The sequence below is a fragment of the Panthera leo genome, chromosome C2, assembly GCF_018350215.1.
Source record: "Panthera leo isolate Ple1 chromosome C2, P.leo_Ple1_pat1.1, whole genome shotgun sequence".
In the NCBI taxonomy this organism is placed as follows: Eukaryota; Metazoa; Chordata; class Mammalia; order Carnivora; family Felidae; genus Panthera; species Panthera leo.
The window spans coordinates 93,677,862-93,701,851 of NC_056687.1; the positions used below are offsets into that span (position 1 = coordinate 93,677,862).

At 43.6% G+C, this 23,990-nt stretch overlaps 1 protein-coding gene across 7 annotated transcripts in view; it reads right to left on the reverse strand.

Moving 5' to 3' along the window:
- FNDC3B (fibronectin type III domain containing 3B) overlaps window positions 1–23,990 on the reverse strand; it is a 409,533-nt gene that overhangs the window by 49,381 nt on the left and 336,162 nt on the right. For all 7 annotated transcript variants that reach the window (XR_006207084.1, XM_042954945.1, XM_042954943.1 and 4 more), the window contains 9 exons: window positions 15,514–15,638; window positions 13,826–14,000; window positions 11,900–11,986; window positions 10,371–10,509; window positions 7,656–7,727; window positions 5,182–5,300; window positions 3,354–3,459; window positions 2,274–2,446; window positions 151–264 (listed from right to left, as the gene is read on the reverse strand). Coding sequence is in view for 6 of the 7 variants with exons in the window: in XM_042954945.1 (XP_042810879.1) it covers window positions 151–264; window positions 2,274–2,446; window positions 3,354–3,459; window positions 5,182–5,300; window positions 7,656–7,727; window positions 10,371–10,509; window positions 11,900–11,986; window positions 13,826–14,000; window positions 15,514–15,638 (1,110 nt within the window). In the remaining variant the exon portion in view is untranslated. The remainder of the gene's footprint in view (window positions 1–150; window positions 265–2,273; window positions 2,447–3,353; window positions 3,460–5,181; window positions 5,301–7,655; window positions 7,728–10,370; window positions 10,510–11,899; window positions 11,987–13,825; window positions 14,001–15,513; window positions 15,639–23,990) is intronic.

The following is a 23,990-nucleotide window of genomic DNA, read 5'->3' on the forward strand; positions in this document are numbered from 1 at the left end:
CTCCAGGCGATAGAAGCAAGCGCCAAGAGAGATTAATGTGTAAAATCACCTACATGTGAATTATAGCTTTGTAGGTTCCTCGTGACTTGCATTTGGGGGCAGATAAAGTACAAGAAACAGAAATCGATGCAGAACACGTGCCTGACTTACCTCCCAACTCACTAGGACACATCCATCAGGCGTAAAAGAAATACAAGGTGCTTTGCACTGTCCAGGAGGCCCTGCAGCAGTGGTAATTTCTGAGACATCAGAATAGGGGCCATACTGAAAGGGAAGAACACACACATGCCTGTATGTATAGTGTGAACACACACGTGTGTGTTCACACACAAGCTTATAACCAAACAAGGGCTAGACAGACTAACACCATCATCAGTACAACTGGTTAAAACATATTGCCTAAAGGTTTTCACTTTCAACTGAATGTGCATAAGGTTTCTTCCTACATACACTCTCTGAGGGGTAGGTGTCTATTATGTATGTATTATTTCTTTTTATTCAAAAGGATCAGAAAGTTGGTTTACCAAACATTTCCCCTTTACTGTGCCATCAGAAACAAAACCATGCTGATTTTTGACACAACATGGCATTCTGTTTCAACATGTCTCCCAGGACAGCAAAGAAAATGAAGTCAAAGATAACTAAGTCAGATGTACACTGCAGCTTAATTTTTAGCACACAAAAATCGACTCGAGATTGGTTATCCAATTCTGTGAGCTGTCAGCACAGAGCCTGATGTGGGGCTTGAACTCATGAACCACGAGACTGTGACCTGAGCCAAAATCAGATGCTTAACCGACTGAGCCACCCAGGCGCCCCTGGGTAACTTTCAATGTAACAGGAATAAATTAAGGCTGATGATAATATTTTTAGATGATAAATTAGATGATAAATTAGATAAATTAGATGATAAAAAATTTCTTCTTTGACAGAAAGTAAAACTCGGAGCATCAGAGTGGCATATTTATCTTTGTTATGGCAGAGATGCCCTGCACAGCTGACAGGGAAGAGAGCAAAACACCAGTAAAACATTTTCTGCAGCATCTGTGGTCATCACCTGCCACTGCTTTTTAATTATGTAAGCTCAGGTGCATCAGCTTTCTTATCTTCTCATCAAAACATTGTTATTGGTTAGATCCACTCTGGTTGTCGTCTTTTTTTTTTTTAATTTAGATAGTTGTACTGTGTCTGAATTTCTTTCCTAGCTGGTAATTAGAAGGAATCCAGCTCCTGCTAAAGGTTTGAGATGCTACTTCAGACCAAGTGTTTTCACGGTGTGGCTAACAGGAAATAGACTGGAGACCCACACATGTTCCTCTGCCAGGCTTGCACAGGGCTACCGAGAACGAGAGAAAATCACCAACTTCATGCTGCTCTCAATTGTGCTTTCTTATTTTTAAAAATCCTATCAATTAATTATATCTACTTATTTACATGGAACCCATCTGTACAAATCACGAGTATACCTGGCAGTGGGGAGGGGTATAGAAGCAGCCTGCACCAGAAAGACAGATTCTGGTTACCTTGTTCTCATCATGAATCCCACCCCCCCAAACCCACATTACTCTGCGATTTAAAATAGGGGTGTAATCTAGGGGCTCAGTCAGTTGAGTGTTTGACTTCAGCTCAGGTCATGATCTCGTGGTTTACAGGCTCAAGCCCCACATCGGGCTCTGTGCTGGCAGCTTGGAGCCTGGAGCCTGGAGCCTGCTTCGTGGGTTCTGTTTCCCTTTCTGACCCTCCCCTGATCGTGGGGTCTCTGTCTCTCTCTCTCTCTCTCAAAAATAAATAAAATATTAAAAATAAAATAAATACAATATGGGTGTAATCTAGACACAGACTTCTAATCTATGATGGGCTGAGAAGAGTTCTCTGGTCTTCATTTGAAACAAAACAAAAACAAGAAGCTGGCCTCCCTGGCCTCTACCCCACTCCAGTTCTAAAAACTGACCTGAGATATTGCTGCGTATAGAAGGGCAAGGCTTCTATAGCTGGGTAAGAAGGAAATTATTTTGAAAACAACCCAAAATAGCTAAAGGGTGATGTTCTTTCTCATTAACCTTGAACTCTTTCTTAACAGAATGACTTGACAGAAATTTCTAATGCTGGGTCAATATGAAGTCACAACAATGTATCAATTCAGAAATGAGATTCACATACCCTTCTTTAATGGCTACCAAGGCTGGATAGATACTGCTGAGGAATTTCGGGGGGAGGATACGGAAGTGTCAGCACCTTGGTATTCTGGTTATGGTGCACAAGCCTGTACTCACCCCTCCGTCATTCAGAGCCCTCACCCGGAAACGATACACAGTTCCGGGGAGCAGGTTGCCCACGGTGCACTCGAGCTCTGGCCCATGGTACACCTCCGAAGCCACATCCTCGGGTTCCGTCATCTCCACACTGTACTCCGAGACCTCACAGCCACTTTCTGAGGCAGGAACGTCTGGGAATGGAGAACGCTTTTCATCTTAGAACATTTTTATGCTTCCAGTTGAGCAGCTCACACCTGGTTTCCCACAAGGTTTGTAACACATCGTGTGGGGGCGGCTGGTCCTCAGTATCTCTCCTACAAAAAGGAACCCTCCCCTCCCCCCAAAAGAAAAGCGATACGGAAGAAAAAGCTTCTGAAGGATGTTATCCGTACTTTTCAAACTACATCTAAGTACATTCAATTACTTCAACAAAATAATTTGGAAACAACAGAACCGCTTGGCAAATGTCTACATTGTAAGACAAGGAAGAAACAGAGGGGAGAAAATCTTCTAACTTAAAACCAAAGGCCACATTAAATCAAGATAAATGACCCAAGGTTGGCACAGTATTTTATGACGCTGCACACACGAGTGGTGGCAAAAAAACAGTCTGATGGAGTTCTGCAGGTTTGTATTGGCGAGTTTACATGCTGCAAACTGCTATCACAACAGGAAATGCTTGTACAGCTCGAATCCATACCGCAAAGTGCCAGGGCCCACATGTGACAAAAGACGAGGAGAATCAGAGGTTACCTTACGAGCCACTTCTCGCTTTAATCTCTACACTGCACGCCACTTCGCTTTTGTGAATAGAGTTGAAAAACTCCTGGGAAAGACTGGCTGCTGTGCAAGATTTTCTAGGCAAGTGTCCTCCGAAGGACAGAGAATGCCCAGTGAGCGTAGCTCCCTCAGGATGAGCGACGGCGTGCCGCAGAACACAAACCCAAGCCAACACACATCAGACAGACAGCGGACATTTTCAACACAAAGGACTACGGTCGTTAGCAGACTGCCAACTTAATCACAAAGCATGAAATCTGCAATTCCACCTCCAGTTGTCCCAACCGCCAATGTCAACGTGAAGATTTGTTCACTCACCCCACTCTAAGTGGACTTCTTTGTGCTTTGGTCTACCCAAAACCCTCGGTGGTCGACACTGACCTGGTGCAATGCTTAGTGTGCGAGCAGGGAGACTTTCAGAGCACTGCAGGAGAAACACCGGAGAGAACCATCTCTTAGTTACTGTGAATTCACCAGACCTCTACATCTCAGGCAGATCCTACCCTGTAACTGAACATGCTGCCCAAAGGGGATCACACGGTGAATGTGCACACTTGATTTCTGTGCAGAAGGGTCTTCTCTCGTGTGCGTGTCAGGTGTGAACATACACTGCATGTGGCACTGGTAAAAATGCTTATTTATGAAGTCAGATTCGTAGCCACGGGTTGTGTATTCTAAGCACACAACTGCTTTCCTTTAAGCCAAAATTAGAGAGATCTGTCGTGAGGACAGAAGAGAACACAAAACAACAGCTGGATGACATTTTTAAATGGTGCTATAAACGGTGAAACCATCCACATACGGGGGCAGAAGAGCAAATAAATTCAGAATTAATCAACTGAGTCTGACATTAACCGGCAGGTTCTTTTAATGCTAAAATAAGCGGGCCTCCTTTTAGGAGCTGATTGTGCAAGGCTGGGGATGTGGAAGTCGACTGTCTGCAAGAGGAGAAAACAAGGTGCAACTCTGCAGCTTGGCCAGACTGCTCCCTTTTCCCTGAGAAGAAGTGCTGCAGGGGAGAGGTATCCTAGACATCCAAGCAGCACCACGTCTGTGCCACGCCTCACACAGGAGGTGCCTGCTGACCCTCTGGGGCTTGGATGTGGGGACAGCCCACCCAGGGAAGCACTACAGAGAGCTCTGGTGCTGGACGGTGGTCTAACTGGACCTTCTTTTCACAGTCTGTCTATGTGGGTAGCCTATACATCACGGCACTGCTATCCTTGCGGGAGGAAGAAAAACACAGGACACCAGTGGAGGTGTGCTGACTGCTGACTGCAAAGCCAGGCACCCTAACGGCAAGTCTTCTTGTGAAACATAAACCCAGCACAGAGCTATAAGCTACCGTCTCTCACTATTAATGGTTTCAAACCATGATGTGAAACATCCCTACGATGAAAATGGCTTTTTACCATCTTGCCTTTCATTCATTTCTGAATGCGCGTTACAGCCAGTTAGTATCTGATTTCTAGAGCACTCCCTGTGTATTTCTGAGGTTATTTTAAGCCTATGAGAACCCTGTGTGGTCAAAACCAAGGCTCCTGACATGTTAGCCGATCTCAGGTCAAGTAAAGAGTGGAGGGCAAGGGATATGCTGCTGCCTACAGGTGTGTAAGTTGGGTACTGCACAACTGCAATGGTGTCACTCAGCTCAGTCGTCATAGATTTGTGTGGTTTTTCCAGCAGATGGCAGTAAAGCACCTTGGGGAAGGCGCATCTCCTGTTCTCACAAAACTGCTACGTTTGGAAACAGCAGAGCTGTGCAGGAGGTCACGTCTTTTTGACCCTGAATTCTATGCTTTTCTAGCACTGCAATAACTCAGGTTCTTCTTATTTAGCGAGACGAATTCCGGACAACACTCAATTTTCAACCGTCACCTGGGATCATGCCAAAGTCTTCCGAGAAATAACTAAGTGACAAATGCGCCTTGACAATTCCACAGTTTAGCTGAGAATCACCCGGGCCTATCTTTCATGTCCTCCAAAAACGCAACTGGAAAAAACTCTTGTTTTCATTTCCTGATGTGACCCCGTGGCAGGCTGTGCTGTGATGATGCATTCTAAGAGTAATTGCCTTGTGATGTTACAGAGTGGTTGTCTGAACCCGACCCAAGAGGTTTTACTTTCACGCCACGGCAAAACCGACCTGACTGTGTCCACCGGTGCTGATGCAGCATGCTCGGAGTTTGTACAAAGTGCCTGGTTTCAAGTGGGTGAAAGTGTATTCTGTAGCCGATCCGCTGTATGCCACCTCCCACTGGCTCGCTGTAAAACAAGACTCGTGTGTGAGTTTGTGCTTCTTGCAAACGCGGAACAGTAGCAGCCATTCCTGAGGGGAACAAGCTCTAAGCGGTTTCCATGAAAACCAGCATCTCCCAGTTTTTTTTTTTTTCCTTTTCTTAAATAGCCAAGGGCCCTCTCTCCCTTCCCTTCCCAAAGTTAAATATTTAAAATGACACGGAGTCATTTTTCATACTTAGTACTGCAGGCTAGAGTACTTAATACCACCATTATTATATTTGCTGACTATGAGGTTTGGATGCTGGAAACCACAGAAACCCATCGTTGGCATGGGGGGTGGGGGGGCGGAAACGGAGAAAGAGCACGGGGTCAAGCGAGCTGTGGGATGGTTGTGGCGAGAGAAGGCCTTGGGGGCCAGCTGGGTAGGGGAAGGCTGCCCAGCCAGGAGGCTCCTGGTCAGTCTGGGACATGCTCAAGAGTCCCTCCTGCTCTCACGTGCTGGAGGGCACAGGGGGTGAAATCTCCCTGTCATGCACAGAGTCCTTCGGGGAAAAAGCCTGCTGTCTTCACAGAGCTCACGTAAGAGACAAAAATGGCGGTGAGGGTGACGAATTAAAGATGAAGCACTCAGGTGACCTAGTTATCTGGCCACTTCTCGGGACTAAAGAAAGTAAGCAGGGCCACTGCAGCAGTCTGACTGCCCGGTAAGGCTGACGCCACCAGGGACAAATCATCGGGGGCCGCTTCCCCCGGCCGCCTGCCTCGCAAATCTGGGCTGCTGCAGGCTTCCCTCCTCTGTGTTGCTCTCCTTACAGAGCCACACGTCTGGGGGACTATTTCACCAAGGCCTTCTCTCCATGAAGTTGTTTCCAGGAAAATATTTTTCCCCACTACCCAAGACACTTTACTAAAGTAAGTTTCCCTCGGCCACTTATTAGCACAGATTTACAATGAAGTCACAGGCACCAGGGCTGTGGGGGCTGTGGGTGGATACTAAAAAGCGTTATTAGGACATCGCTGGCTAGAAACCTGGGAAGAGGCACATGGGAACAGGGATGACTGACAAGATTCAATTAATCACCCACTTTATGTGCTGGCAAAGCTGTTAACTTTCAGTAGAGAACGGCGTCTAGTTTGATTTGATATCATCAGTGGTCAAGAGAGTCACGAAAATGGAAAACATGCTTTCACAAGGAGCCACGGCAGACACCTGCCTTCTCTCTTCGGTAGGTTTTTTTAATGTAAAAAACTAAATCAAATTTTTAGCCCAGAAGAGGACTTTATGATGAGAACAGCTGTGCCCACCTCAAAGCATTCTTACGTTCTTAGTTCAAAATAGAAGTGGACCGGCTCTAAAACCCGAGCTCCAGGTGGTCACCACAAGCAGAGGGTAAAAGAGCAGCACACGCCTGCCCGGCTTGTTCGCAAAAGTCACTGTTATGGATGGTTACGGGGATTATCAGAATGGTGAGATACGTCGTTTTAAAAGTTCTGACGGCTTGGGGCACCTGGGTGGCTCAGTCGGTTAAGCATCCAACTTCGGCTCAGGTCATGATCTCATGGTTCATGGGTTTGAGCCCCACGTCGGGCTCTGTGCTGACAGCTCAGAGCCTGGAGCCTGTTTCAGATTCTGTGTTTCCCTCTCTCTCTGACCCTCCCCCGTTCATGCTCTCTCTCTGTCTCAAAAATAAATAAATGTTAAAAAAAAAATTAAAAAAAATAAAAGTTCTGACGGCTATATTTTTTTTCTATTAAAGCCTAATGAGTTTTATTAGAAAAAAAAGATCGAGTATTTTTAAAGGCACTTCTTAAGGAATCTGATCTTTAACACTGTACTACTTTAACCCACATAGTGCACAAGTGATGACAGTCTGACTCAGACGTCACAAAGATGGAAAGACATTTGCTAAACTTGTCAGGAAAGTGGGACTGTGACGCTGTCACTCTCTCCCGATAATACGATGTTTTGTTTGCCATCGCTGTACGTGGGAACTTGTCGATTACCAAAATTGTCTGCTCTCTCCACCTTATCCTTCCTGCTGATTGCTTCTGCCACTCCCTCTGCTCGTAAGAATTTTCAGCGAAAGTGTGCCAAGACAGGGGATGAAAATGTAATTATTCGATTAATTAGGACCTCTGGCTTAAAGAAAGGACACAGAACACTTAAAAACATGATAAAAATGTACATTTCAAGCATACCCTGATCCCTGATGCTGTGTGTAAAAGAGAAAACTGTAAATATGTGATTACGGTCTATTTGTTGTAATGGCACTACTGGTAGAATTGACGGCTTCCCGCTATTACCATACAGATGTTTTAGGATGTTAGAAAGTAGAGGTTGGTACTGGATTTGAGGAAAACAATTTCCTAAAACTTCACCTTCAGAATTTCCATCAGTAATCTCCAACAAGTACTTGAGTATTTCTGAACCACCATTATCCTTGGGAGGATCTGGAGAGCAAGCAAATGCCTTATTAGGTATGAAAGGGCATAGATTTTTATTAACAAATATCATTAGAAGACAGAAAACATGTCACATTATACTCCTTAATTCTGAATTTAAGCAAAAGGTATAATAATTACTGTATTACTCTTGAAAAACAAAAGAAACAAACAAAACCACCAAGAAGCCCTGAGTGCTATCAGATTATTCGAATTTTTAGGTCTAGAAACGTCAGAGTTATTTAACAAAACATGAGCAAAACTCAAACTATGAATTAATTTTTCTAGGAATTAAGTTAATAAATCGACTTTGAGAATTCTGAAGCCTGCTCTTTAACATTCAATAATTTTTATATAAGATGAAATACGTAACTCGTTTATTATTTATTTTATTCTTTACCTCACTTAGATTACCAGTGACCGGATTCTTTTGAGATGGAGAGGGAAGGAAAGAGAAGTGCAAAATTTACTGATAAAATAAACAAAACATCAACACGTAAAAAATATGTTCCATCACGGTTTGCCACTAAGCATACTGTATATCCCAAGGGAATCTGATACGCAACCGAATTTGTGAGTCGAGAACGCACCAGACAGGTGGTCTGAGGAAGGGGTGCTGGCTTATTACCAGAGCCCTGTGGACTGTGGGTATTTACTCCACTGCTAACTCCGTCGGCGAGAGTTTTCTTTTCTGAGCAGAAAAATACCTTGCGTTGTAATTTTGTTAAGACTATGCAGAAGTTCCCTCTACCATCAGTTCTGCCATGTCTCTATTTTAGATACAGACTTAGGAACTTCATGGCCCTTCTTTCGCTTGGTATTTCCATGAACGTATACACATTTCAGTAAGAGATTTAAAACAATAATTACAAAGTTAAATATTACAGCATATAGCTAATGAAAGTAAACATTTACTTTCTAGGATTTTGTGAGGAAAAAGCTTCACGATCCGGCAAGAAAAGCACACCTAGATTTTTACAGTTTCTCTTAATCACATCCATCTTCCAGGGAAATAGATATCCTAATAATTCTGCCTCAAAATTATTAGGTAACTTGAAACAGTTTTATGTCTCAATGGTTGACCTCCAATAACAGTTTAATAACGTTTTGTGTTGGGGCGCTTGGGTGGCTCAGTCAGTTAAGTGTCTGGCTCCTGATCTCGGCTCAGGTCACGATCTCATGGTATATGATTTCCTGCCCCACGTGGGGCTCTGTGCTGACAATGCGGAGCCTGCTTAGGATTCTCCCTCTCCTTCTCTCTCTCTCTGCTCCTCCCTCATTCTTGCTCTCTCTCAAAATAAATAAACTTAAAAAAAAATGCTCTGTAGGTTTTTTTTTTTTAAGACTTTATTTTTATATAATCTCTATATCCAACACAGGGTTTGAATTTACAACCCTGAGATCAAGAGTCACATGCTCTACCGACCAAGCCAGACAGGAGCCTCTTTAACAATATTTTAAATTCCCTTTATATGACCTGGCTGCCAGGTAAAATCTTATTTTAAGTCTCTTTTTTGGGGTGCCTGGGTGGCTTAGTCGCTTAAGCTTCCGACTTCGGCTCAGGTCATGATCTCACAGTTTCTGAGTTTGGGCCCCTCATCGGGCTCTGTGCTGACAGCTCAGAGCCTGGAGCCTGTTTCAGATTCTGTCTCCCTCTCGATCTCTGCCCCTCCCCCACTCGCACTCTGTCTCTCTCAAAAATAAATAAACATTAAAAAAAAATAAAAAAATAAAAAAATTAAATCCTTTTCTTTTTCCTTTTTCTGTCTTTCAGGAATCTAATACTATTATGACACATTAGTGATAATTATACACATCCCATCAGTTTTACATATAATTGCAAATCTTTATAACATTCTAAAGGCATTCACTTCATTGAAATAATCCGAGCTGCAGAGGTGAGCCAGAATATCCTTCCACCAGATACCCTCAAACACCATTTAATGAACTTCAACAGGAAAAATTCCTGAAGTGGGGTACACCCCTGGATGGCTCAGTTGGTTGAACATCTGACTTCGGCTCAGGTCATGATCTCATAGTTCTTGAGTTCGACCTCCATGTTGGGCTTTGGGACAGCCCGGAGCCTGCTTCAGATTCTCTTGCCTCCCTCTGACTCTGCCCCTCCCTCACTCATGGGTGCTCTCTCTCTTTCAAAAATAAATAAACATTTAAAAAAAGAAAAAAGAAAAATTCCTGAAGTTCAAAACTTCTGGTTACATACAAACAACAAAAACGAAAGATTTCCTAGTTCTTAACTTGAACATTCTGTATGTCAAAATTTACTTAAGATGACATACCTAAAGTTTGAAATTTATTCTCAATATTAATTTTATAAATCCATTTTTCACATTAAATATCACTACCATTGTTAAGGGCAAGTTACTGAAGAACGAATACATATTCAGAGATTACTACATTCAAATCAGTAATGAAAGTATAGGAGGCAAAACAATACAGGAAAAATCGTAAAGTAAAATGCTTGTAAAATGGACAATTCCAGTGGAATTCTCTGGATGTTTCTCATACATATATTCCAAATCTGTAAAATCCCCACAAATAATACCTCTTATTTCTTATTCCGGTTTGTCACCACTGAAATCAGTTTTTAAAAATCTATCAAAAACAAGCAACAGCAATGGTAGCAAAACATACCCCATTTGACACTAAAGCCATGAGATGTAACTGGTCCTTTGATGAGGGGTCTTGTGGGGGGTCCGGGCCTGTCAGGACTCGTCGTACACACCAGCACTTCACTTGGACAACTCTTCCCTTCCACATTAGAAGCAGTCAGCTATAACACCACGGAAAAAAATATGAACATGCTTTAGATGTCATGTATTGAAGAAATGGCAACTTTTTACCAAGGCAAGATCAAGGCATCTGTAAATTCACACAGACAGACATTTCTCCTCTCTCTCAATCTCAAACAACTGATTTACAAGTTATTTCCTTTATGGGGTGCTTATTTTCTGTACAGTTAGCTATTGACAATTACAAGTAAAACACTAAGGTGGGTCGTAGCTAAAGACATTTTTTACCCTTTCAAGAAGACATAAAACCAGTATGTTACCACCTAGTTCTTATTGTTTTGTAGGAAGAAATTGGGGGAGGGGAAAGCAGGTAAAAATAACCTTACTTATTTTAGAGTAGGGCAATGCCACCTTGTGGAGAAATGCTAGCAGTATACCTACCTATGTTCTCATGGCACCAAATAGCAAGCGTTTGTTAAATATCAGAAACTGTCATTTTCCTCAAATAGTCACACACTTCACTTGGTGATCTAACAACTGTTTACTGAATGACTACTACATGCCAAGCTACATCATTTGGCCTCCAAATCAGAGAAGGAAGGGTGGAATCAAAAGATAAATTTCTCTCTCCAAACCGCACACAGTCCTATCAGAAAACCCAGTGCTGTGCACGGATCAATAAAGGGTGCCATGGCAAAGGATGCTATCTACTGCTTTTCCTCTCTCTATATTTTCTAAATGTTTATTTTGGAGAGAGAGAGACAGAGCAGGAGGAGGGGCAGAGAGAGAGAGGAAGACACAGAATCCGGAGCAGGCTCCAGGCTCTGAGCTGTCAGCACAGAGCCTGACGTGGGACTCGAACTCATGAACCGCGAGATCATGACCTGAGCCTAAATCGGATGCACTGCCAGCTGAGCCACTCAGGTATATCTCTGCTTTTTTTCCTCTCTTATCAGTTGCAAAGCTTTGTTTCTCGTTACAACACAAAGTCCTATGGTCATATTAACAGTGGTTGTTAACCATCAAAGCAAAGCCTAAGTAGGCAGGGAGTGGGTAATGGAAGACAAAAGGAAAGAAATGGGCAGAAGAGCAAAGGAAGAGGAAGAGTGAAAGAGAAATCTAATAAAAAGGAGAAACATCAAAAAGTGGGGGAGAGACAGGTGCACTGAGCATTCAGTTTGGGTGCTCCTGGGTGAGGGCATCTGGCCATGCTGTAATGTAATTTGTTACAGCACACGACAGTAGCTTTCTCTCTCAAAACTAGGGTTTAAAATTAAAGTATGGTGTGCATTTTGTGTCACTTTAAAAATGTAAAGTGCAGGGAACTTAAAAATTTTCTTAACGGACAGAGTCTGTTTGAAATGGTAAATGGGTAAAACATGCAACTGCTTCTTTTTTTAAGCAGTTCAGGTACCAAAACGATTGACTCACCCTGAATTTATACTGTGTGCTTCTTTTGAGATTTTTCACAGTACAGGTTAAATCCTCTCCAGTGTATTTTGGGTGGAAAAGGTTATCCTGCAAAAACAAAGCCAGAAAGAGACATCAGTATCATGAAATCTGGGCATTAAATACTTTTGTGTATGGGATGTTTCTATCGCCTCTTTCCATCACCACCGGCTGCCAGAGGTCTGTCTGGCGGCTACGGCAGAAAGGGGAGCCGGAGTCCACGGTGCTGTGTACCGTGCTCCAGCTTCAAGTAAAAAAAATAATCTTGTTTCATTGTAGGTTCTGCTGGGTCTGTAGAACTTTCTTGTGAGGCTAATAGCAACATGAATGAGAACAATGCTCTCTCTTTGAGAGGATGTAAATTTGCTTTGGAATGGATGCCACCATATGTTTTCCTTACAGAGGAAAGGTTCCTCAATAAGTATTTTCAATAAAGAATTAAGCCACCAAGTAGTACTATGTGACAAAGCAGTGTACATTTTAAAAATACGTATTTAATGTTATTATCAAAAAAGCCTCTTCTTTTGCGGTCTTCGCTGTCCAGCTGCAATGGGCTATGTGATACACAGAGGCTGAGGTTTCTGACCACACAGTGTCCTCTTCTGGCCAAGGAAGAAAGGACACCTGGGATGGGAAAGGCATGATCCTTTTAAGAGGATAAATATCCCACTAAAAGCTGAATGTACTGAATTCATCCAACTGTATTCTCAATCATCCGTCCATCCACTCAATCATTAAATATCACCGAGCACCTTCTACGCATCAGGCTTCCTTCCACGTTCTAGGGGTTCAGCACTGTCCAAGAGCAAAGCCTTGCCCACAAGAAACTTACATGCCAGGTAGACAAAGTGATTAAAAAATGAAACGGATCTAACTATGAAGCATTTTATGCGGTATTAAGTGCTGTGGCCCAAAATATCAAGTTGGGTCAAAAGACCGAGGGGCGGATCTAGTGAGGTGCTACTCTATAGCTGTGCAGGTTAACTAAAGCAGCCACATGGGGTCTTTAAATTTAAACTAAATACAGTTGAAAATTCAGTTCCTTGGCCCCACAGCCATATTTCAAGAGCTCAATCATCATGTGTGACTAGGCACTACCTTTATCGGATAGCACAAACCACAGAACATTTCCATCACTGTGGAAAGTTCTACTGGATAGTACTGTTATACAAGGCGGCCAGGGGAGGGCTCTCCACAGAAGACGTGTGAGAGAAGAGATCCTCAAGGAAATGAGGGAAAAGAGTCAAAGGTAAGTGGAAGGGCCTTCTAGCTACAGGGCATAGAAACTGCAAAGGCCCTGAGGCTAGGGCTTGCTCTCGTGTTCAAACACACAAGGGCAGAAACAAGGACATTAAAGAAAAATCCTATAGCAAAGAACCTTATAGGCATTGTAAGGGCTCTGAGGTGAAGGCCCAGAGATAGGAAGGGTTCTAGACAGAACATCGACAGTATCTACTCTATTGAACAGATCACTCAGGCTTTGTGTGGAAAACAGACTATAGCATGAGAAGGAGGAGGGTAGGGAAAATACTTAGAGACCACTGCAATTATTCAGGGATGAGACAATGGTGGCTTGCGAAAGGATAGTAGCCTTAGATACTAAGAAATGGCCAGATTTCTGGTTGATTTTTGAAGCAAGATTGAAAAGGATTTGCCGACTGATTATACAGATAGGTTCAAGGACAACTCCGAATTTTCTGGCTTCCCCGAACAAAAGGACAGGAATGTCACTGAGACAGGGATGGCTGTGGGAAGGACAGGTTGCTGCCGGTGATGGTAGTGGTAGGTATTGAGACTTTGGTTTTGAACCAAACGTAATTTGAACATAGTTTGATGGTGTCCTGTTACGTTAACGACAACGTGACTTACACAAAACACACGCAAAGGTACAAAATCTACAAAGCTTACGTTTTCATCCTCCTGGATTTCCAAGGTGTAGGTGACCACTTCCTCAGGTGAACAACCTTCTGGTTTATTCCACTGCAACGTGACCCATGTGACTCCAGCTCGAACAAGTCTTGGTGCAGAGGGCATCTGAGGGATGTTTCCTAACGTGTAACATACCACCTCTTGGCTATAACCACTACAGAGAGAGAAACCCGGTAAGACGCACATTTAGGAACATGTGAGGAGTCTTGGCATTTAAAAAAAAATTTTTTTTTTTAAGTTTATTTATTTTTGAGAGAAAGAGAGACAGAGGGCTAGCAGGGGAGGGGAAGAGAGAGAGGGAGACACAGAATCCGAAGCAGGCTGCAGGCTCTGAGCCATCAGCACAGAGCCCAATGCGGGGCTCGAACTCAGGAGCTGTGAGATCATGACCTGAGCCAAAGTCGGACGCTCAACCGACTGAGCCACCCAGGTGCTCCAGGAATCTTGGCATTTTAAAAGAGGAAGGATGAGCCCGACTTGCCCGACTTGCTTGGGTTGGTTGCAAGGGTTGCTACGGCCCGACTTGCTTGGGTTGGAAAGGCCGGGGCATGACAGATTCAGCAAACAAAGGAAGGCAAGTATCCTTTATGTGATATCCCCTACCCCAACTCTCGGTCTGCCTGATTCCCCACTTCACTCTGCTACTAAAAAAAGCACACCACATCACAGGACAATATATTTAAGAATTGATTTCCCCCTGAAAGCACCCAGCAGAAAGCACAACACTGTGCAGTGTTACTAAGCTATGACCCACAGCTACCAAGGAACCTTCAAATCAGTGTGAGCACAGATAATTGTCTGCTGATGAAATACATGTTTTACAAATACAGACGGGGCTATTTTTTGAAAGTTTGTGGGTGCTTCCAATTCACTTACAAACTCTTGAAGCCTTTATCATTATGACTTTTTCAACTAGTAGACTCTAAAAATGCAACAGCTATCACGGGTGGGGAGAGAGGGCTGTAAAACCTTGTGATGTTCTTGAGGCTGGAAAAAAGCTTGGGGACCAATGATGTGCTGAACCTTTAAGATTTCCAATGAGCAGTGATGAAAGACGAAGGATTTTTCCCTTAATCAAGAGTTACCCAGGAAGTGCAATTGAAATATGGCCTTTTCAAAGCGTCTTTAATCCACAGACGCTCCACTGGACACCTGCTCTTGCCTTTCTTCCGCAGCCTGGAGGCAAGCTGTGGTGCCCTGGCCGGTCCAGGTTTTCTCCAATCCTGTGAGTATCTGCCAGGGCTTGACGACAATGGCTGGCCCAGCACCCCTTTCTCTCTATCAGGCAACCTCAGATACAACTGGAAAAGGCAGCTGAACAAGTAGCTTGCTAAAGTGATGAAAGGAAACAGCGAGTGTTCTGAAAAAAAAACAACGCCTTAAGAGGTATTTCTTTCAAAACCTAAACTGCTGCCTTCATCTTGGCTCTCAGAGACCTCTAGTGGGGCCTTTGCATTACAGCGTGTGAGACCACACAGAGGCCACACAGCAGCACTCCTCACCTCCGGGGAAGCCTTCTACCCTCTCATTCGATTCCCTCTAGGAAAATCTCAAATCGGTCCAGTGTGGAGGCGGTGGATGTCTTCATGCCTTCCAGCAACATGAGAGGAAGACACAGAATCACCACACGGAACGTTTAACGGCATGAGGGCGAGGGAATATCCTACCTGGTGCCAATGTCATTCCGAGCAGCCAGCCTGAATGTGTACCCCATGGCCGGACAAAGCTTTGTCAACTTGCAGTGCTTCTGACTTCCAAAGAAGCACTGTCTGAAACCGCTGTTTCTTTTTCCCTAAAAGAAAACAGTACAACAACGTACACGATTAAAAACAAAGCATACAGTAGGAAAATGAGGAAGGCATTTTGAACAATTGTTTCATTTCCTGGTTTGGATGAACAAAACCAGCAGAAGGAAAGCTTCTAGGGGTGTGTTCCTTTGTACATAAAGCACATGACAATGAAATGTCATCCTTAACATGAAACACTACAGAAGAGGCTGTAACTGAGACAAGTAACACATTGTACTTGTGGTCCTTCTAAAGTGGCTTTGGTTAACAAAATAAAAAAGGTTCTCTCAGGTACGAGGCAATGCACCATTTCTTCCGTCTTTCTTTCCTTCCTTCCTTCCTTCCTTCCTTCCTTCCTTCCTTCCTTCTTTTTAACATTTATTCATTTTTGAGAGACACAGACAGAGTGTGGGTGGGGGAGGAGCAGAGAGAGAGGGAGACACAGCATCTGAAGCAGGCTCCAGGCTCTGAGCTGTCAGCATAGTGCCCGACACAGGGCTCGAACCCACAAACTTTAAGACATGACCTGAGCCAAAGTTGGACACTTAACTGACTGAGCCACCCAGGGACCCCAACGCACCTTTTCTAAGATCTTCCTCACTTGGGTTGGTCAAAGTGCCCAATCTGACCAACCAAGAGCAAGTCTGCCCTCACTGCGGGGATCTACAGTTCTGGAGACACATAGCACCTAAGATCTGTCTATGCAGCTTGGTGTGGCTAGAAAAGCCCTCCCCAGCCCTCTGCTTTCCCACTTTGCCCCCCGACTCTTGAACACTTGTGTTCCTGCAATGGTGAGCTATTTCTCACTGATCCCTAAATATGGGTCACATGCCTTTGAATCCTCTTGCCCATATCTGCTTCCCTTGTAACAGTGTTTTGGACAATCAGAGAGCTCAATCGCTGCTTGCAGAGTTGAAAGTCCGATAAGCATGTGGAACAATGGCTGAATTCACTTCTATGTGTTATCGCTACTCTTAAGTTTCTTATGAGGCTGGAAATATATATTTAATGCCTTTGTAGTCTTCCATGATGCTTCAAATTCTTTGAAGTAAAACGAAAACACTCCAGTAGGTTGTCTTAATAGACTTAAAAGAAAAAAACTTAACTGCCCTGACCCATGCTCAGGCATGGAATCCTCATATCAGCCATATAGTAGAACAAATATTTCATACCTATAATCCACGGCATTTTATCTATGTTCACACAAAGAAAACCTTTTACATGCTAACACTGAATGGATCTTAGCATTCTAATCAGACGGTTGGGCCCAGGGCCCTCAGAAATGTTTGAAGTTCTCGATTTATTTTATAAAGAAAGATGAAAGCACATTTTCCTCCTAAGCAAATTTAAGCATTTCCTTCCTCGAAGCGGGCCTCCAAATGCTTACCACTGAAACACATTCCAGGTGAAGTTTAATTAAAAATAAAATAAACATACAACTAGCTTGAAGTGTCACGAGGGTGAACAGATTAAAAAACAACCCTGGCACGTTCATCCTCAGACTTAATTCCCCAGCCTCCCCTCCCCGAGCAAGGTGATGCCCTTTCCAGGAAGGGAGTGGAAGTCCTATTAATCTTTAAGATTCAAAGTTCATATTATCAAGGTTTCAAAGTACATTCAGATGCAAACAGTAAGGCATAACATTTTTCAGCTGCTACTTGTGCAAAGTCACTGCGTGGCTGGCCTATCATGCCCTTATGCTTACTTTAACCTTGAGTGTTAAGGTTGCTGCAGACGATGTATTCATAGAAAAACCGTTCATACATACATTTGCATAATTACATCCAGTGTCTGATTACACTCCTTGCACACCCTGGTATGTTTTGTATCCACTTTGAGCTGTAGTGTGATCTACCTTCTTTCCTCCTCTATTTCTGAGCTCAGAGTAAACAGTGCAAGAAAGGCACATCCTGCCGCCACGGAAGCCTCATGTCTTCCAAACCCCGATGCTGGCTCCCTTTCAATGCCTCATTTTTCCTATTTCTTTGTTTGGTCTCCTTTGCCCATTTCTGGTGCTTAGAACTATAGCCAGTAAATAAAAGCCAGTCTGTTCCTTACTAGGTTGATTTGCTTTAATATGGTAAAAGCCGGACTGTCTGCGGCTTAAATGAGAAAAAAGAATGGGAAAGATGGATGATGGGGACTAGACTTTTCTTTTAAAGGGCCACAGCACTGCGGCTCACTAAAGAATTAGAAGAGGCATTCTGTAGCCTTCAAGACGTTTTCCCTATGTTGCTAACATTTTTTTTTTTCCTGCTTCAGTATCAGGCACAATTGCTAAATAAACTCCAACTTGTTTAGATAGAGGACACCAAATTTTCCACCTTTCAAGATGTGCTACTATGTGCGTGGTCCTTAACAACCTGTAGAAGACCCAGAGTTGCTGGAACCTTAGAAACAAGTTTTAGAAACACTATCTGCAGAGTCCGAAGGGGTAAGAGTACACATAGTTCACAGAATGAAGGAAGTGAGGCTCACTGGTAAATGTTTAGAAGTCATTGAGAATAAGCAAAAATAAGGGAAAGTAGGTGAATAAAGTACTTCAAACATGAGAGAAGCTTTTGAGTAAAAGGAAATACTCATGTATGACATGGAGTTTAATATAAAAGGGATATCTGGGAAGAAAAAATTGATATTCACACAAGCTGTTGCAAAGCAAAAGTGAACTACAGCTGAGAGGTTAGCCAGCGAAGCTGGAGAATGCCATGGGAGACAGCATCCCCGTGGTCTTCTGGGACAGACTGTGCCAGGCTCTCAGAGAGCTCCGGGGCTTGGGCTCTGGAGGAAGAACATGTCCAAAGGTACAGGTGATGTGGAGAATCTGTCTAGAAACCAAGAAGGAGGCCACGTTGCAAACAGCATTTGTGAATAAAATATTGCCCAGCTCTTTTTGTTGACAGAAATGAATAGGGTTTAAGAAAAAAAAAAAAAAAAGATAATGCTTTAGAACACAGAGATTCAGATGAACTGATAGGGGTGGTAATGTGGATGTTTATCGTTGTTTATCAGAAATTAGATATGTCTAAGCATCACTGTTAGGGAAGTTTTACAGATGGAAAGTCATAACTTTGATATTTTATAGGTAGTGTGGCTCCAAATGGTTCTGAGAGATTATGATCTCTGGAACACAGACCCTTTCTAATAAAACCTAATTTAAACTACACAAGATTACGGAGATACACTAGCTTTGCTTGGAAGCTTACTTTTAATCATTTCAAGTCAGCCTTGTCCGAAGTTCCCTACTAAAACACGGTCCTGACAGAAAGGAGTAGCTCTAGTCACTTTTTAGGTCTATTGTCAATAATCTGATCAGACACAGGCAGTAGGGACCTCAGGGGCCCTGGCCTTGTCTTGTGTCACACAGAGGAAGAGGAAGAGGAAGAGCCGGGGCCTGGGTGGTGGCTGGTCTACAGGGAAGGGCTGGCACGTGTCTGCTACCAGTACCCGATTCTCTGCCTGTGGGGAGATCATGCAGCATGTGAGCAAACAGGATCAGAACCGCCCCAAGAGGAGCAATTAAGTTCCTGCTCTGAGCAAGGAAAGAAAACTTCACTCCAATTAGACAAAGAGCAGAAAGGAGGCTTCAAGCCCACACCCTTCATTATTCTAGAACAGATCTAGGCACTAAGCTATATTTGACACGAGGCGATACGATCGCTAGCCATCTTCTGGCCTGACTTTCTACTGCCGGTGTCCACAAACCAAAAGGGGCATATTTTCAGGGTTCCCTGGCTTGTTTCCATTTCAGAATCCTGGGCATGCCCCAATGCAGGTTTCTATAGCGCAACTGAGTTCAAGGACAAGATTCATCTGTACTAGATGTGAAGGAATTTTGGAGCACAAACCCACTCTGTGCTGATTAAGACACTCAAAGTGGGCATGGGGTGTGGCATTAGCAACCTTCCTATTTCTGTATGAGTGTTCTTCTCATACAACCTGATCCACAGTTCTTGTTAATCTATCATCATCCCACACCCAGACCCCACCTGAGAGCACCCAATCGGCATCCATGGCCTTGAGACAAATGGAACTGTTTCCTAGGGGGCGGGGCGCAGGGCGCTTGTCTTCCATTCCCGGTCACAACTGCTCTCCAGAAGGCCAGCAAGCTGGTGTGTGTACACAGAATATGTCAAATCAGCCCTTCCCTGGGCCCGAGCTGCTCAGTTTTGCCTCACCTCCTCTTTATTACCGATGAAACTGAAGTACATTGCATATTATCTACATTCGAGACCCCACTGAATCGGCTTACTCCCCATTCCCTCGAGCATGTCGTAGGCAGCCCATGCCCTGCACCACTGCACCTCTCTTCACCACCGAGCTCACCTGGCAGATATTCACAGGACATCTTCTCTGTCTCATCCTGGGTGAGCAAGTGTCTCTTTTCCGTTTAGACTCACATACCGAAGAGAGGCACCATCTTTGGGCAAAGTGTCAGTCTTGTAACAGTCAGAATTCTTAGAGCACTCACTTTTTAGAAAGGTCACACATTTGGTTACAAGTCCTAATAATAATCAGAGTCCAGATGTTCTTCTAGGTCCTATAAGGTTCCTGCTAACTTGTGAAGAATGTCAACTGTCAATAGCCTCCAACATTATGCCAGACTGTGAACGGGCAGGGATAAGAGAAGGAAGCATAGAGGAACATGGAAAACGTGGACTCCTATGTGGCTAAATAGCAGAGAATGGTTCACCCTTGGAAATGTTCTTTTCAAGATGTGTTAATAACCTCAGGGACAAAGATACTCCCCTAGCCACTGGGAGGAGTGGGGGAAAGGACGTGCCTTCTGAAATCTTTCATTCTGCAAGATAAAATTTGGAGATAAATTATAAATGTAAAACGCTTTAAATATTTTAAGGAACATAGTCTCTTTTATCCTATTTGATCTTTCTTCTGCCCTTTTACTATTTACTTAAATATTTTTCCATTTTTTTCTAATTTGTAGTTTTAAAATTTTAAATTTTATAGCTAATAAAATCGTAACATATTTCTTAATTATCTCCTCCCCCAGATTAAATATTTTGCTGACCTCGTGTGAGTCGCCCAAGGGAAAAGGACACATGGTCCTGCTTTTCAAGGGTGACACCTGTGGCAGGAATACTGTTCATCTCACGGGTTCCCTGTCCTTACCAGTAAGGGAGCAGGCGGTGATGTCTTCCATCTATTAACTGAGAAGAGCAGTGTTTGAGCGCCCCCAAGCCACACCCTCTGGGCTACCAGAACTGTACCGGGTGCCAGGATGAGTGCCGTCCTACCTACCACTGCATCCCCGGGTACATATCTGCCTTCCTTCTCCCTCTTCCCAGGACACTTGGAAGAGAAGCAGAGGTAGGAACAAGACTTTGCCCTTCAAAGTCTGTGCCCTTGTATCTGACGATCTTAGGACTCAGTACCTGAAACACTGTATGTGCTATACAAAGACAAGGGGAAAAGAAGGTTTTGAATGGTTTTGCATGACTAAGAAAGTCTACGGTCCTTTCCCTCGAATTTGAGTGGGCTTGTGCCATCGTGACGCGCTTGCTACTGACAGAATAGAGTGGAAATGAAGCTGTGTGACTTCCAAAGCTAGGTCTGAAGAGGTGATAAAGCTTCTGTCTTTTCCCCAGAAGACTCATTTTTCGCAACTCTGACTCCTCTGGGGCTGCCATGTTGCAAGGGAGCCCCAGATGACATTCCATCCAAGCCAGCAGTGACCACTAGCGAGTCAAGACTCCACCAGAAGATTCCAGATCCCAATCAATGAGCCTCTCTGTCCAGCTGAAGCTCCAGAAATTGTGGAACACATACTTCATTCCCCCAGTGCCTGGTTCAAATTCCCAACTGAGAACACATGAGCCTAAGAAAGTAATTGTTTTAAGCCATCCAGTTTTGAGGTAATCTGTTATGCGATATTATGAACTTGTGATATGAGTGTTATGCACTCATCTATTTTGATGTCCATATATGTTTAATAGTATGATGTTTCTCAGAACTTTCATAAATTCCCCTCATGCCATAAATAGCTAGGAGGTAAGGGAGTGGAAGGTGCGTGCTAGAACCCAAATGTTTGACTGAATAAAGGGTTCTATTTTCTGTATGCACTTGGTACATGCCTTTTTTCCTCAAAGCCATCCAACAAAGTAAGGCCTCTGAAAAGATTTTAAGAATTTTTGTGGCAGCTAAAACTGTAACCAGATTCCTAGATGATAAAGTCAACCCAAATTGTTAGGCAAGGGCAATGCGGTTACTACACCGTACAGCATTATATTTTAGACTGACGTAAGATTTTTAATACTATCCCAAACACTGTAGAGAAACGTTGGGAGATTTTTTTTAAGTTGATTTATTTATTTTTGAGAGAGAGAGAGAAGAGAGAGAGAGAGTGCAAGCAGGGAAGGGGCAGAGAGAGGGGGAGAGACAAAATCCCAAGCAGGCTCTGCGCTGTCAGAACTAAGCCCGACACGGGGCTCAATCTCAGGAACTGTGAGATCATGACCTGAGGCAAAATCAAGAGTTGGACACTTAACCAACTGAGCCACGCAGGCACCCCGGACACATTTTAAAATATAGACATGCAACAGTCTTTTGGGGATGGTTCAGGTATGGTGTAGCCTAAAGCTACTGGAGTGAACAAATTAAAAAACCTTTCAGATGACCACCACGTGGTACTAGGTTTCCACCTCTCTGTGGTATCTGTTCACAAACCCATAATGGAATAAAGTTCCAGTAGAGATGTCCATTTACAGATGGGTCTGCTTATTTAAAAACTGCTAAATAAAAGGCATTTGATCCATTTCATAAAATGCAACTGATTTTTAAGGTTAAAATATGTTTAAAAGTAACTCTTAATTTGTAGAACTATGTAACTAAAAGACTGAAAGCAACTATTTTTTCAAGTCACTTTTCCTTCTTTATTAATTTCCGTGTCTTCATAAAGCTGCCCTCAGTACTTGGGAAGATGAATCCTCTAAATGGGTTGGTTTCCCATTAAAAAGAGCTTATTTAACACATCCACGGCTGATCCTATACATATAACTTATGCCTAACTCAATTAATTCGGGCTACAGTATTTTTCTGCCAAGAGTAATTCTGGAGACTGTGGGGAATGTGGTTGCTTTGGCTAACATTTCCAATTAGTCTGGCACTAACAACCCTGGGAGCCTGTATTCCCCACACTGGCACTACTAGCTGAAGTTGGCTGATATTTTCAATTGCCTTCTAATTAATAGATTGGAAAAGATCCTTCCTGTTCCTCTTTAAGACAGCTTGATTCCTGGCACAAGGAAATCAGAGCGGCCACCACAAGGGCGTTAGAATCCATGGGGAACCACCTCCCTCTGGTCATGAGAACTCTTCCTCATGTTTCTTAACCTTAGGCCTCTTTCCATCCACCTCCTTGTCTCACAGGTTCTTTCACAGCCGCACCCACTGCCTTCCGGAGCTGAGCTGCTCTTACCAGGTTTGGTAACTAACTGCCTGCTAAAGAAGTTACATGAACTTGGTTATCGGTTGTCATGTGCTCGTGGCCCAGGGCTGCTGGATCGAGACCTGGGCCGAATGATTCTGGGGCTGGGCACTCTCTGTAACAGCATAGTCCAACCTGTCAAAAATGGCAACGATAAATCAAATAAAAAATAAAGTTGCGCTGGCCAACTGAACTACTGCCAGCCTCAAAGATTTAGTCTGCTAGTACGTCTATATTTAGAAGTCGTGCCAGCACTGGCTGGCCCTAGGCAACATCAAAGATAAATGTTGGCTTGAGAAATAAAAGAGCGTGTATGCGTTCAGCATAACCATATATAAGGAGGGGTTCCTAACAGGGGGTAGAGACGCTCCACATCTGGGTGGATTCAAAGGTTCCTCGTGCCAAACCTCACTCTCCCCTCAGTGATGGCTCTTTCACTTTGAGCACACTGGCACAGAGTTACTTTCACGGGTAAGAAAAGGGGGGTGGGATTGTTTGTGTTGCATGTTACTAAATAAATACTGCATGCATCTCAGCCCTTGGCACACTAGATGTTTCTATTAGTGGGAGAGGCTTAGGTCCCTGAAATAGTCAAGGATAATCAGCAGGTCCTCTGATTTGAATCCAAGGAATAAAACGTTCCTATATATTCCTCCCAATATGGAGGCTCATCTGAATGTCCAGTGCTTTGATAAGACCAGAAGGTTGCCACTAGCCCAGGGAAGGGAAAGGAAAGTAGCAAGGGGTGACTGTAGGACAGGCTGCCGTAGTATTGACGCGTGAACCACGGCATGGACGGACTTAGTCCATCCACCTGGCCAAGGCACAAGGCAGTCATCTTCCAGCTGGCATCCAACAAGCATGAAAAACATGAGTTGATAAATTAGGTGCCACGGACCAAGAAAGGGATTTGTCA